This window comes from Hypanus sabinus, chromosome 3 (genome assembly GCF_030144855.1).
Source record: "Hypanus sabinus isolate sHypSab1 chromosome 3, sHypSab1.hap1, whole genome shotgun sequence".
Taxonomy (NCBI): domain Eukaryota; kingdom Metazoa; phylum Chordata; class Chondrichthyes; order Myliobatiformes; family Dasyatidae; genus Hypanus; species Hypanus sabinus.
In genome coordinates, this window is record NC_082708.1 from 27,681,897 (window position 1) to 27,697,472 (window position 15,576).

Sequence of the window (15,576 nt, forward strand, 5' to 3'; positions counted from 1 at the left end):
ATGCTGGATGACTGTACTGGACTGTGGGAGGAGCAGTGACACAATCGCTTTTATCCAGGGGTCTGTGGGAGGAGCCACAGGAGCAGTCAGCAGAGGGGCGTGTCCAGACAGATATACATGGTTTACCACAGTTATTGACCCCTTCCTGTTCCTAACCTCTATCCACAGAGACTCCATAGACAATCCCTCCATGGCGTCCATCTTTTCTGCAGCCGTATCACTGTCTCTAATCAACAGTGCCATGTCCCCACCTCTTTTGCCTCCCTCCCTGTCCCTTCTGAAACATCTAAAACCCAGCACTTGAAGTAACCAATCCTGTTCCTGAGCCATCCAAGTCTCTGCAATGGCCTCCACATCATATCTCCAAGTACTGATCCAAGCTCTAAGCTCATCAGCTTTGTTCACAACACTCCTTGCATTAAAATCGACACATCTCAAGCCTTTGGTCTGAGTGCGTCCCTTCGCTATCACCTGCCTATCCTCCCTCTCGCACTGTCTACAAGCTTTCTCTATTTGTGAGCCAACCTCCTCTTCTCCAGTCTCTTTAGTTCAGTTCCCACCCCACAACAATTCTAGTTTATACTCTCCCTAATAGCCTTAGTAAATCTCCCCGCCAGGATATTGGTCCCACTGGGAAATCAAGTGCAACCCATCCTTTTTGTACAGGTTCACCTGCCCCAAAAGAGGTCCCAATGATCCAGAAATCTGAATCCCTGCCCCCGCTCCAAACCCTCAGCCATGCATTTATCCTCCATCTCATTTTATTCCTATTTTCACTGTTGCATGGCACAGGCAGTAATCCCGAGATGACTACCTTTGTAGTCCTGCTTCTCAACTTCCTTCCTAACTCCCTGCAGACTTTTTTCTGGACCTCTGCTCTTTTCCTACCTATGTCATTAGTGCCAATATGTACCACGACCTCTGGCTGTTCTCCCTCCCACTGCAGGATATTGATTTCTTAATTAACAATATTATTTTCTGTTTGGACTTGAATAATTTGTTGTGTGAATGCCAAAGTTAGTGCGGTCTTCCACTGATTCTATTACGGTTATTATTCTATAATGCATTTATTGAGTATGCCCACAAGAAATTGAATCTCAGGGTTGTATGTGGTGACAAATTGTACTTTGATAATAAATGTACTTTGACTTTGAACTTTAAACGTAACAATCAGAAGCACATAGAAGCCCAGAATAAACGGTGGAAGGAGAGGACTTTCTTTCAAAATAGCTCTCCTCACTGGGGTCTTTTTGGGGTCTGTGATCTGCAGCTGCAGTTCAATCTACAGTTCCCCGCAAGTGGTAGGTTCTCAGAGTGGCTGTGCATCCAGGCATTTCTATATCTTCATGAGCAGCTTGGAAGGTGTACAACTTTGGGATGTGTTCCCGCAGACAACCTATGACCTGGTTCTTCACCGAATTCACTGACTGAAGCATCGTGGGAGGTCCAGACATTGGGACTACATGGGGTGTGCACTGCTATTGGAAGAAGGCTCCTGTACTCGAGCAATCCGTTCTCCCTCTGCTTTCTTTTTGGAGGAGGGTGAGAACCTGTTGGCCCTCGAGTGAGGGGGCTCAGAGAACCGATGTAGAAGGTTGTAACATCGAACAGCAAGCTGCTGGTCTCCTGTTCTCATTGTTGCAGGAGTGATCCCTCTCTCCCTCGTTAATGTGAGAGAGCATGTCTGGGATACTGAAGAGTCGGGTTATGGACTGTAATTTTTGTTGGGATTCTAGATCCAGGTTACTTTGTGGGCTTTTGCTACTGCTTGCAGGGTGGAGTGTGGGGGTCGTTGCTTTTGCGGGGGAGGGGGAGGGAAGGGTCGATGCTCCCGCTGATGCTTTAGTGTGGGAGGGGGTGCTTTGGGGTTCTGATGTTTTTGTCGTTCATTCTTTGCATTTTTTCTTTTGTCGGTGTCTGTGAAGAGTAAGATTTCAGGTTGTATTCTGTATACATTTGCTGATATTAAATTGAACCATTTGAACCACCATCTCTGTCAGGCCGCACTTGCAGTCCCATATTGGCCTCATCAGCCACAGAACCGCAGAGAAAGCATGTCATCAATGACCTAAGAAAATTGCCAAGAAGAAGTGTCTTCCCCAAACAATATAATTCTGCCAAATAAAATCAAAATGCTTGGAAATAAACAGTATATGTTGAAATGTTATAAATGAAAATCTAATCTAACCAAGCCAAGATAAAGGGTGAATGAGAATTAAGAAAGGATGATAGAACCGTAGAATTGTCTGCCACAGATTAAAGTGCATATTAGTTCAAATTCAAAAAAAACCAAACTACTGGGGGAGCTTAGTAGGTCAGCTAGCGTCTATGGAGGCAAAAGGATTGCCAATGTTTTTGGTCTTTTTTATTTGGAGGTACGGATCTGCAACAGGCCCTTCCAGCCCAGTGAACTGGTGCCACCCAATTACACTCTTGTGATCAAATAATCTAATAACTTGTCTATCTTTGGAATGTGGAAGGAAACTGAAGCACCAGGAGGAAATCCATGCGGGCATGGGGAGAGCGTACAAACTCCTTACAAACAGCCTTGGGAGTTGAACTTGGATAGACAGTGCTGTAAAGCTTCAAGTGAGCCATTGTGTTACTGTGTGGCAGGCTGAGGCCCTGCATCAGAACTACTCCACTGCAGTGTGTGCTTAAAACTCTCCTAGTTCAAATTGCTTTTCAATCGGTATATTATTATGGGATATGTGGGATCACAATGGGAAGATATAAGTACAGATATATAGTTAGGCCATCCAACCCTCCAAGCCTGCTTTGCCATTAAATAACATCATGTATGATCTAAATGTAACCTTAGTTTCTACCATTGGTATCGTTTGCTTCAAAGGAATCTATCTCTTCCTTAAGATCAGCCACTGTACTAATGAATGGTGGGATTGAGCTGATGAGTAACCTTCTCGTTTTCTAATCTGTGCTCTGGGTCATATAGAATGCACAGTTGCTTCTTTGTTCAGACATACTCTGTTCCTGGATTTCATTTTCTTCTCTCTTTCTGCTTTATTTCACTTTTCATTTGAATCAAACAGACACCAAAGAAAATGGACCATTTATGGATTTAAAATCCACCATCTGTGAAAGCGTTTATCCTCTGAAAGCTGTCATAGGCACATATCTAAAAGCCGAAGCGTAACTGAAGGTAGATAGGTTACTTGGACCAGATGAACTATACCCCAGTGTTCTAAAATGGGTAACTGAAGAGATTGTGGAAGCATGAGTGGTGGTCCTTCAAGAATCACTAGATTCTGGAATGATTCTGGAGGACAGGAAAATTGTAAATGGCACTTTACTCTTTAAGAAGGCAAAAGACAGGAAATTATAGGCCGTTGGCCTGACTTCAGTAGTTGGAAAGATGTTGGACTGCATTATTAAGGATGAAGTTTTGGAGTACTTCAAGTGTTATGAAAAAATAGGCTGAAATCAGTATGGTTTCTTTAAGGAGAAATCTTGTCTGACAAATCTATTGGAGTTATTTGATGAAATAACAGGCAGGATAGACAAAGGAGAGCCAATGGATATTGTTTACTTGGATTTTCAGAAGGCCATTGACAAGGTGCCACACATGAGGCTGCTATACAGAATAAGAGCCCATGCTATAACAGGGAAGACATGAGCATGGATAGGAGATTGGCTGACTGGCAGAAGGCAAAAAGAGGGAATAAAGCAGGCCTTTTCTGGTTGGCTGCCTGAGTGGTGTTCCAAAGGGGTCAGTGTTGGGTTTGCTATTTGTGAATGCTAATGATCTGGATGATGGAACTGATGACTTTGTGGCCAGGTTTTGTGGAGAATTCTAAGCTGGGTAGAAGGGCAGGTAATATGAGGATGGAGGGAGTCTGTAGAAGGACTTGGGCAGATTAGGAGAATGGGCAAAGAATTGATAGATGGAATACAGTGCAGCGAAGTGTATGGTCATGCACTTCGTTAGAAGGAATAAGTGGTAGACAGTTTCCTAAACATGAAGCTAGTTCAGAATCAGAAGGGCAAAGGGCCTTGAGAGTCATAGTGCAGGATTTGCTAAAGGCTAACTTGCACGATGAGTTGGTAGTAAGGAAGGCGAATGCAATGTTTTCATTCATTTTGAGAGTACCAGAATATAAAAGCAACAATGTAATGCTGAACAACACACACACAAAATGCTGGAGGAACTCAGCAGGCCAGGCAGCATCTATAGAATAAAGTACAGTCAACGTTACAAGCCGAGGTTTCATGCACTGCCAACTGTACTTTTTTTTCCCACCGATGCTGCTGTCTGGCCTGCTGAGTTCCTCCAGCATTTTGTGCGTGTTGTTCAGATTTCCAGCATCTACAGATTTTCTCTTGTGATTGTGATGCTGAGACTTTATTAGCCATTGGTCAGACTGCACTTGGAGTATTGTGAGCAGTTTTGGGCTCCTTATCTAGGGAAGGATGTGCAGTCATTGGAGAGGGTCCAGAGAAGGTTTACACAAGATAAACACAAGAGATTATGCAGATAAGGAGTAACACACACAAAAAAATGCAGGAAGAACTTAACAAGTCAGGCAGCTTCTATGGAAGAAAATAAATTGTTGACTCTTTGGGCCGAGACCCATCAGCAGGCCCTGGTGCAAAATCCTCCAGCATTTTGTGTATTTATGGGAATGGTCCCAGGAATGAAAGGGTTAACATATTAAGAGCATTTCATCCCTCTGGGTCTCCACTTGCTGGAATTTAGAAGAATGAGGGAGAATTTCATTGAAACCTTCTGAATATTGAAGGCCCAGATAGAGTGGACGTGGAGAGGATGTTTCCAATAGTGGGAGTGTCTGTGAGTAGAGGGCACAGCTTCAGAATACAAGGACATCTCTTTGGAATAGAGATGATGAGGGACTTCTTTAGCCAGACATTGGTAAATCTGTGGAATTGATCGATACAGATGTCAAATTGGTAAATCTGTGGAATTGATTGATACAGATGTCAATGGAGGCCAAGTCATTGGGTATATTTAAAGTGGAGGCTGATAGGTTCTTGGTGAGTAAGGATGTCAAAGGTTACAGGGTGACTGGAGCTGAGAGGCAAAATAAATTAGTCATAATGGAATAGTGGACCAGACTCAATGGACCAAATGGCCTGATTTTACCCTTGGATCTAATGCTATAAATTGCACTAATTGCAATCAAATAGATGATGTATCATAAGAAAAATTTAAAAAAAACATGTCTTATCATACCATATTTTACAACTCTCAACCACCCATCAGTTCAAACAACAGGGCAAAGATCCCTGTGTGACAGGTGACGTCACCCCGTGGGTGGGATGGTAACGTGGCGTTCTGCGTATGCGCAGGTCACTTGCGGATCAACCAAACCGGACGCCGTCTCTGCTCCTCTCTCGCCACTGATTGGATGTCCGGTGAGGAGACGTCACGCACACCGAAGAACTTTCCTTTTGCTGATTGGCTAACAGGACTGCCAGTCATGTCGCTCCCTTTTCTCCACGGGAACAGGAAGCCATTTCCAGCAAGCAGGTTAGGTTGTTATGCAGCGGCTCGTATAGTAACCGTGAAGAGTAAGGCGATTTTTTTTTGTGTGTGTGCCTCTTTCAATTGACTGTGGATAATTTAAAACATATAATATCGCCGGTAGACGTAATCGATTGCAGTTAGATTTAGCAATAACTACATTTCGGCTGCGGGTGTGAAGGAAAAAGAAGACGTTTAGTTCCTTTCAAACCCTCTTCTCTTCTGCGCGATGACTTCGGGAGGCGACTTCGGGAACCCGCTGCGGAAATTCAAGCTGGTTTTCCTGGGCGAGCAGAGCGGTGAGTTACCGGCGGGGGAGCTGGTGTAGAGGGTGCCTCTCTCATCGGGATGACTGGCAGGCGCTAGGCTGCATTGACTTGATTTCCACTCCCCACCCCTCCCTGTGGACACACCTTCGACCTGAGGCCTGGGGAATGGGGATGTAAAGAGAATAAAAATAAAGATGATTTAAAGCAGAAGGAGAGAGAGAGAGAAAAATCTCTATTCTTTGAACAGCCAATGGCAGGTTAAGTCACTCGCCAACATCGTTTTGAGAGATGAAAGGGTTTTCGCAGGCAGATGTGTATTGACTGCATTCATTCTACATTCTTTGCTGAGTTTTATCTTTTTTTTGAATCTTTCATTACTGTTGGACGCGCAGGAGTGGGGGGTGGGTGGGTGTGGGTGTTATCATTCTTGCAATAGTTAATCAGCTCGTGATTTCCCCCCCCCCCCGATGTTTCAGTGGTAATATCCACTCGCATTCATCCGCATTTTCCTGCACTGTCTTGCTGAGCACTAAATTACTATTGACTAACCCTGTTTACAAAACAAGGGCGTTTTCTTTTAATCTGGTTAATTGTCTTGATCACAGCTAGTCTCGAATCAGGAATTTGCATTTTGGCAATTTGTTCAGCAGTGGTGCATTTAAAAAGAGTGCTGGAAGTGATTCTTATTTTCTCTTCCAGAATCAAGACAGCCGGTAGTTGATTGAAATCTGGCCTACTAAGCAGTGTAACGTTATATTGGAAAGATCCACACAGCCGCACCTTGAATTGTTAATCTTAAAACAGTTCAACCCATAATTTACTGTAAATTAAATCAAAGCGATCGATTTATACAGACCCATTTCATTAAAATTCAGCACGGATAATTTGCATTTTTGTCAGCGCATGAACTGGGCAAGAATCCCACTGATTTGAATACCTATTGCGAACGTCGATATGTAGCACTGTAAACCTACATTTCATAGTCTAATTAACTAGGAAGTAAAAAAATCCCTATTGATACATAGTCTCAGATGTATCGGTTTCTGAAGCATAACATATTTAGGGTAGCAATTAAGATTTGTTTTCCATAAAACTAGGATATGATGGAGATGGGTTATTGATTCGCTAGTAGAGATTTCGTTTTTAAAAAAGCTGATTAAACAGTTTGTGCAGTAACGATACAGACTTAAATTGCCTTACGGTTATGTTGAGTAAGTCAGTTCCGTGCAATTAAGACATAGCCTTGATCATAATCACCTTTCTGACAATTGTATGGTGGTTGTTCCGAATGCCTATGATATCCCTGATGGAGTGCGCTTTTGTTTTTAGATTTTGTCGTATTCCGTCCCTGAGAGGTGACCATCCCGATATAAAATGTTGTTTGTTAGGTAATAAAAATTGCAGGAAGAAGTATTATAGAAGAAGGCAATGAAGGAAAGCATTGTCTCGTTACCTTTATTAAAAGAAAGCAGACGAATGGAATCTGGGCGTGGTGAGGCAGTCTGCATCATTCACAGTACAGAATACAGTAGCGCAGGTCGGTATTGACTGCTTCTAGACACGAAAAAACTAACTACGACGTGTCGTACATCAATGTGTCCTCGATTTTTAAATACAGTTTCACTGGTTTCATTTACTAAGGCCGCTAATAAAACATCTATTTTAAATTTTTAATGTTTATTGTATCAATTTGCCTAAACAAATTAAGAAAAATAACAGTCCAGTAAGTTAATCACTAGAGTTCTACACAGAACTATCCTGCCATTTTGAATAAATGATATTTAATAAAATACTGTAATCTGAATGTTTTTATTCTCAACTTAAATCATAAAATGCATTCTGAAGGAAATGGTGGGGTTGTGGTGGAGAAGAAAATTTGGTGGATAACCAGACATTAAAAAAAAGGCCAGTGTTAATACATAACATTTCGGGCAGCACCTGTATAGAGATAAATAGATAACGCTGGCGATTAGTTTCGTTAGAATTATGATTGTTTCTCCAGGCAACCTGACTTGCCTAGTATTTTCAAATTTCCAGCAGCTGCAGATATTTTTTCTTTAAGTGCATAAGCAGTCACTTTCCCTCAATCATAGTCAAATTGAGTTCATCTGAGTGCCTGTTTGATGGAGCCTCAATTTGACGTACTGATTAAAACATCTATTTTTATTAGGTATAAAACATTAATATGAACACTGCTTTCGAGGAGTCAGGTGATACAGAATAGTTACAAGCAATCATTTATATGGAAGGTTAATATACTTGAACTGTTGTTGTCCAGTACATGGAAGGTTTTGTTTCTTTTTGACCAAAGTTTGGAAATTGGTGAGAAAAATCACATTTTGATTTAAGTTCTGTTAAAGATGCCCCTCAAAGCAGATGAATAAACGAGGAATTGCATTATATTGCTCACTCAGAATTAGGTTTGGCCAACAATTACTTCCTGGATTATTCCTTCAGCAGAAGGCAGTCCATTGGTGCTCATTCCAACTTGTTTGAGGGAGGATTCCATACAAATATTTGTAGTTTCATGGAGGTACAGACATAACTTCACTGTTTTGCAGCATGTCATATGCAGTCTTTATCTCTTTGGCTCTCACAAATCTGCCAAGAGCTACATTTTAAATTTATTTGAATGTTCACATATCCCAGGCAACTGCTTTGTTTGTGAACAGCATCATTTGTACTATACACAAAATTAGCTAGGTTTCTGTTCAAGCTGTTTCTGCCATTATAGCATTGAAATTTACTGGACAATGTGGAAAATTGGCTGGGTATATCCTCTTCTCAAAGCAGGACAAATCCAGTCTGGAAACACCAATGCCTTTGAATGGAAAATCCTACAGAAAGTGGATATGGCCCAGAGCATCACAAGTAAAGCCCCTCCCCACCATTGAGCACATCCAAACAGAGTGATCTAGCAGGAAAGCAGCATCCATCATCAAGGACCCCCACCACCCAGGACACGCTCTTTTTGCTGTTGTCATCAGGAAGGAGGTACCCATGCTATCTGGTTCAGGAATAGTTATTATCCCTCCAACCATCAAGCTCTTGGAAACCGAGGATAACTTCACTCTCCCATCACTAAAGTGTTCCCACAACCTATGGTCCTACTTTCAAGAACTTTACTGCTTGCTTTCTTGAAATTTATTGCTTTCTTCTTTATTTTATTTGTATCTGCACATTGGTTGTCTATCTGTTGAGTGCAGTCCTCCACTGACTTTTTTTGTTTCTTGGAATTACTGTGTATGCCCACAAGAAAACAAATCTCAGTTGTATATGGTGACGTATATGTACTTTGATAAATTTTCTTTGAGCATGGTGTAGGACCATTCAGATTAAGGCAATCTTGAACAGCACATTTTATCGCCAACTGAAGTGGCAAAGGTCAGCAGTCCATAGTGATGGCACCATGAGGAGGTTCCTGACCAAATCCTTCGGATTTTTGTTTGGAATATATTAGAAGTTCTGGTGATTGCATTGTAAATTCCTTCATTTCTGAGTTTGCATGCTGGAATTCCCATCCAGCATCATCACAGAAGGACTGCAGGTCTTCAAAAATGGGCAATATTGCTAGTTTTGCCAGTGCTGCCTGGAGATGGGGCGTGAGCTCATGATCAACTCCTTTGCTTCTCTCTGATTGAGACACTGACCAAGGTTGAAGTCGACGAGAACAAGAGCATGGGGTGCGTGGGTGTTTGGCATCACTGTCTGCATTTGACCGGTTTTCCTCTCCCGCTCGCTAGCTGTTGTTGCTGGCAAGTGCAGGAAAGTAAAGTCTTGGGATCCACGTTGCCCGAGTTGGATTGCTGAGGCTGTGGACTCCTTTTGGGGGACTTTGAGGTTCATGTTGCATGTGCTCCTGGAATCTTGTTACAATTTTTTGCTGTTTTTTGAGTGGTTTGATCAGGGCAATCCATGTGAACTGGGGCACTTCAGTGAAGAATGGTCCTGTGGCCTGCATTGGCTAGCGATGCGGTGCTGATCTGAACTAAACTGAATTTTACTGGTTTGATGTTTGATATTCTGTGTTGTTCACTCGCTTTTTGCCATTTGTCCAATTTGTTCTTTTTTTCATGTATTGGGTGTTTGATGTTTTCTTGAATGGGTTCCATGGTGTTTCTTTGTTTCGTGGCTGCCTGTGGGAGGACAAATCTCAGTTGTATTCTCTATCCATTCTTTGATAATGTACTTTGAACTTAGTTGCCTACATTCCAAAATGAATGAAACACTGTTCAACCACTATAATGTTGCTTTGTTGGAAGAGCTATTTCTGAAGCCTAGTTATTATAGCTAATTTTTTCTTGGTGCAGCTTTTGTCTCTGTTCACCTGGCTGAGTATAAATCATTTTCCTTGAGATGTTTGTTCAACATTGATCATATTTTAAATTTCCTTTCTGATGCTTTTGGAGCTGCTATCATTTTTTAAACTGAGTGTATGAGGAATAAAACCCAGTAAGCAATGTTGGAACTTAAAATGTTTTGCACTTTTATCATAATGTTAGTATTATGGGCTGCTCTAAGTCTCTGTAATTTGTGCAATTTGAAGTTAGTATGCCAAATGAGCTTTTTCTGTGTAGCTGTTTAATCTTACTGAAAGTTATCTCTATAAGAAAATTAAAGTTGAAAATACTTCAGATCTAATTAACAAGTATTGAAAAATGGCTAGATTTAAGCATGTCTAAAGCTTATTTTTCAAGTAGCAAAGGGCGCTGAATTCTGATATGTCAGTCCATGACTGCTTCTATTGTTGCAATAAGACCACAGTCAGGTTGGAGGAGCAACATCTTGTTCCGTCTAGGTAGCCTCCAACTTGATGGCATGAACATCGATTTCTTGAATTTTTGATAATGTCCCCCATTCACCATTCCCCCATTCCCATTTCGCGCTCTCACCTTATCTCTTTATATGTCCATCACCTCCCTCTGGTGCTCCTCCCCCTTTCTTCCATAGCCTTTTGTCCTCTCCCATTAGATTCCCCTTTCTCTAGCCCTGTATATCTTTCACCAATCAACTTACCAGCTCCTTTCTTCACCCCTTCCCTCTTTTCACCTATCACCTTGTTTCTTCTTCCCACCACCCCCCCCCCCCCCCCCCCGCTACTTACTCTGACTCATTTTTTTTCTCCAGCTCTGATGAAGGGTTTCAGCCCAAAACGTCGACTGTGCTCTTTTCCATAGATGCTGCCTGGCCTGCTGAGCTCCTCCAGCATTTTGTGTGTTGCTTGGATTTCCAGCATCTGCTGATTCTCTCTTTACCAAAGTAATTTTACTAAAATGTATATTTGTCACCATATACAACCCTGAGATTCATTTTCTTGCAGGCATACTCAATAAATCCATAATAGAATAATACTTATAATAGAATCAATGAAAGATTGCATCAACTTGGTGCAAAAGACAACAAAACTGAGCAAGCATTGAGGAAGACAACAAACCTTAACCTTTCTTCTCTTTTGCAGATGCTGACCCACTTATTGTGCATCTCCCAGTGTTTTCTATTTTTGTTTTAGTTTCCATATTTTAAAATTGGATGTTGCTTTATCCCTTGGCAAATGGAAAGCTATTTTAAGAATTGCTTTCAAGTGTAGTGTCTGATTTTCATTTTATTAGTGGATATCTTCCTGTGTTGCTGAGATTTAAAATCTAACACATGAATTATCTTTTAGTTTGAACCAACAAAGCTTTCTTGTTATCTTGTCAACCTTAAATGTTGGACTTAATGATGAGTTGTCCAGTTAATTACTTGCTAAGTCAGGATTTAAACTCGTGATTTTGTTTTCAACCATTTTTGTTTAGTGCATATTTTTGAATCTTCTTCATACCAATTTATATTCATTCCCATTAGAAATTGCATGCCTAGCAGTAAATATTGGATCCTTTGAATGCTGCATTCTTTGATTTTTTTTATATACTGATGCGACTTGAGATTTGAAACTGGAATGTCATGAATACTACATTATTCACATTTGATAGGGATAATCATCAGTTACTGTCAATGAAATGAAAATTCCTAGAAACACAGAATAATTAGTGATAAATCTAAAAGTTCAATGTAAATTTATTGGTGTATGTATGTTGCCATTTATAACCCTAAGATTCATTTTCTTGCAGACATACTCAATACATCCATAATAGAATAAATGAAAGACTGCACCAACTTAGTGCAAAAGACAACAAATTGAACAAATACAAAATTCTTTTTTCCAATATTTTTATTAGTTTCTGCATAGAAGAATACAGAGTACAAAGTACAAGAAAGTGTATATAAAAGAACAAATACAAAATTAAAGAAATAATAATAAATAAGCAATAAATATTTGAGAACATGAGATGAAGAGTCATTGAAAGTGAGCCCATACGTTGTGGGAACATTTCAACGATGGAGAAAATGAAGTTATTCTTTGTTTCAAGAGCCTGTTGACTAAGGGGTAATAACTGTTCCTGAAGCTGTTGGTGCGGGTCCTGAGGCTCCCATACCTTCTTACCGATGGCGGCAGCAGCAAGAGGAGAGCATGACTGAGATTCCTGATGATGGATGCTGCTATCCTGAGATGATGTTCTGTGTAGATGTCCTCAATGATGGGGAGGGCTTTACCCTTGATGAACTGGGTCAGATCCACTACACTAAAGGACAATGTGAGGATATTTAACATGAAAATGATGCTGAAGTATTGGACTTAAAAAAAATATTTAAGTGGAGGTGTGAAGGTTGATGGACACTGCTTCATTATCTTCTGTTCTGATATGTGAGAATTAGACACTATTGAATGTCTATTCCAAATTGCGTTTGAGTAGGTGGTAGTAGGGACAAGTCATTAACTTGAATTGCTGCATTTGTTGTGGTGAAGGTGTTCATGAGTGGTTTTAGTCCGGGAGGTTGGTGTGACCTTGTAGTCCGTACCCATGCCTATAACCATTCTTAAGTGTTGGTGATTACATGTTTAGTAGATAGGATCAGGTAAGCATTGCTAAGCTTCTTTATTGTACTTTGTTGATGGGACATTGCTTATGGAGGTGGATGATGTCAGGTTGTTCTGTATGTTACTAATTTGCAAGTGGAATTGAACTAAGGATTTCTAGTTCTGACCATTGGCAGCAGGATTACAGAGGAAGTAGTTAAAGGCAGTTGGGACTACAGTATTCCCAGGAGGAGCTCCTTTAGTGGTGTTCTGGAGCTCATGATGCTCAGAACTGTTCTCTTTTGTGCTGATTTTGAGCTGATTTTGATGGTAGAGAAGTAGATGTTGATGATAGAGTAGTGGATGTTAGTTATATAGATTTTGGTAAGACATTTGAGAAGATTCTCATGGTAGGCTCATCCAAAACATTTACAAGTTGCTTGGACTTGAGGACCTGAATTATAAGGAAAGGATGAATAGGTTAGGAATTTATTCCCTGCGGTGTAGGAGAATGAGGGGAGATTTAATAGAGGTATACAAAATTATGAGGGGTATAAATAGGGTAACTGCAAGGAGGCTTTTTCCACTGAGGTTGTGTGAGACTAAAACCCTCAGGTTAAGGGTGAAAGGTGAAATGCTTTAGGACAATATAAGGTGGATTTTCTCCACTCAATGGTGAGAGTGTGGAATGAGCTGTCAGCAGAAGTGGTGGATACAGGTTCGATTTCACCAGTTAAGAGAAATTTGGATTGGTACATCTATGGGAGGGGTTGGGAGGGGTATGGAGGGCTACAGTCTGGGTGTAGATTGATTAAATTAGGCATCACAATAGTTTGGCATGGACTTGATGGGCTGAAGGGCTTGCTTCTGTGTTGTAATGTTCTATGACTCTCTGGTGGTCCATAACTAGTGGTGTTCCACAATATCCATATTGGAACCTGTGTGGTTTTTGCCTTGTACTACAGGCAATGCATTTAAAGTGAGAGGGAGAAAGTTCAAAGATGATGTGGGGCAAGTTTTTTTTAAAAATCGAGAGTGGGGGTGCTTGGAATGTTCTGACGGAGTGGTGGAGGCAGATATGATGGAGGAATTTAAGACTCTCTTGGTTTGGCACATGAATATGCAGAGGGATATGGGCCACGTGCAGGCAGAAGGGATTAGTTTAATTAGGCATCATTAATTTGACACAATATGAGCTGAAGGGCCTGTTCCTGTCCTTGTTCAATTTTATTGAAGTTCTTTTGTGCCTTGTGTAATGAAACATTTTTTCCCTTGCCTCTAGAAAATTGCTTTTCTGGTCATCTGGTGTCAAAGAGCCTAAACTGAGCGTCATGCATTCCACTTAACCACTGCCTGCTGGCCACAGTATTTATCAAATTTATCTTTGGATTGGAAATACCTGCACAGCCAATTCCAGAATGTACTGATGTCCTCTGATCCTTTTATGAGTCCAGTTTACTCTGGTGTTTCTTGTTTCCATGTGAAATGAATCATATTGGCTGAAGACTGACTTCTGTGGAAGTGAGACCATTTGGGAAGAGCTGGAATGGTTCATTTCAGTGGTTTAATGTGGTTGTAAATGCTTATGCGTTCACTTTTAATCTTGCCTGATCAGATGAATTGTTTTTAAATTGGTCTCATTGCTTGTTCAGTGACTCACTTCCATTCATAAGTTGAAGTAGCTGAGTTTTTATCAGTTGGTTGCAGGATTGTGTAGTTTTGCTTACTTGGCACTCTTTTTATAGTTACTGCTAATAAAAGTAGATTCTAAAGAACAGGTTTACTTGGTGCAATTTGTCATTCATTCATGTTTAAAGGAATTGGTAGGAAAAGCCAATATTTTTCAAGTTGAAAATTTGAATGTTTGATTTTTCTCTATTCAAGATGCTCAATAGATTTATAGCCTGGAATATGTGCAGTCACCAGTTTATTTACAATTTCACTAAGTGCTTTTTTAAAATTTGTGCGAAAGTTTTCTTTTTTCTTACTGAAGCTGTTGTATGATTTACAATACAACTGATGAGGCTTCATTAAGCAGAAGACATTTCATCTTTTGTGTTTAAGCTTTAAGTATTGGTAAGACGCACATTGTACATTCCTGGCACCTTCAGGCAGCAAAGGATACAGGTCGTAGAACAGCAGTTAAGAGAATTATCTAGTTTTAAAAGTTCATTGATGTGGAAAGACCATTTGCCACACTGCTGATGTTCGCTGACCAGCTGATTATTTCCAAAACACAAAAATACTGCCAAGATGAGGCCAAACTCAGGTTGGAGGAGCAACACCTCATCTACCGTCTGGGTAGCCTCCAGCCTGGTGGTATGAACATTGAATTCTCCAATTTCCGGTAATTCCCTCCCCCTCCCCTTTTCCCTATCCTAGGTCCCTCTCTGCCTCTCTCCACTTTCAACTTTCTGCTCCTTTACCGCTACAGTTCTTTCATGCTTATCCCCTCCCCCCTTTATCCTTCCTCTGATTGATTCTCCACCTGGCACCTCTAGCCCTTCCCCCTCCCCTATCTCTCTTACTGGGCTTCAGCCCTCTTACTGGGCTTCAGCCCCCCCCATTCTTGATGAAGGGTCTTGGCCTGAAACGTTGGCTACTCTTTTCTCACTGATGCTACCTGACCTGCTGAGTTCTTCCAGCGTCGAGTACGTATTCTTTGATTATTTCCAATATCATCTGCTTTTTTTCTCTCAGATTTTCAGCATCACTTTTTGGTTTGCTTTTCTCTCTCTCTTCTTCTCTTCTCCCCCCTCCCCCCCCCCCCATTCAGTCACTCCATTGTCTTTTTAACTGCTAGGTACAGATATGTACCTACTGTATAATTGAAAATGTCTTCAGTCTCTCTCCGGACAATAAATTACTTTTGGAATCTGATGATTGTTCAGTACCAGCAGACAATGTAG

The 15,576-nt window shown here is 41.0% G+C and overlaps 1 protein-coding gene across 6 annotated transcripts in view; it reads left to right on the forward strand.

The window, feature by feature from the left end:
- Window positions 1-5,389: 5,389 nt before the first annotated feature.
- rab6a (RAB6A, member RAS oncogene family) overlaps window positions 5,390-15,576 on the forward strand; it is a 92,366-nt gene continuing 82,179 nt past the window's right edge. Inside the window, exon 1 of one of the 6 annotated variants that reach the window (XM_059963947.1) lies at window positions 5,390-5,799. In XM_059963947.1, coding sequence (XP_059819930.1) covers window positions 5,730-5,799 — 70 coding nt within the window. In that variant the 5' untranslated portion in view covers window positions 5,390-5,729. The remainder of the gene's footprint in view (window positions 5,800-15,576) is intronic. The other 5 variants (XM_059963946.1, XM_059963949.1, XM_059963945.1 and 2 more) reach the window with 5 other exon arrangements.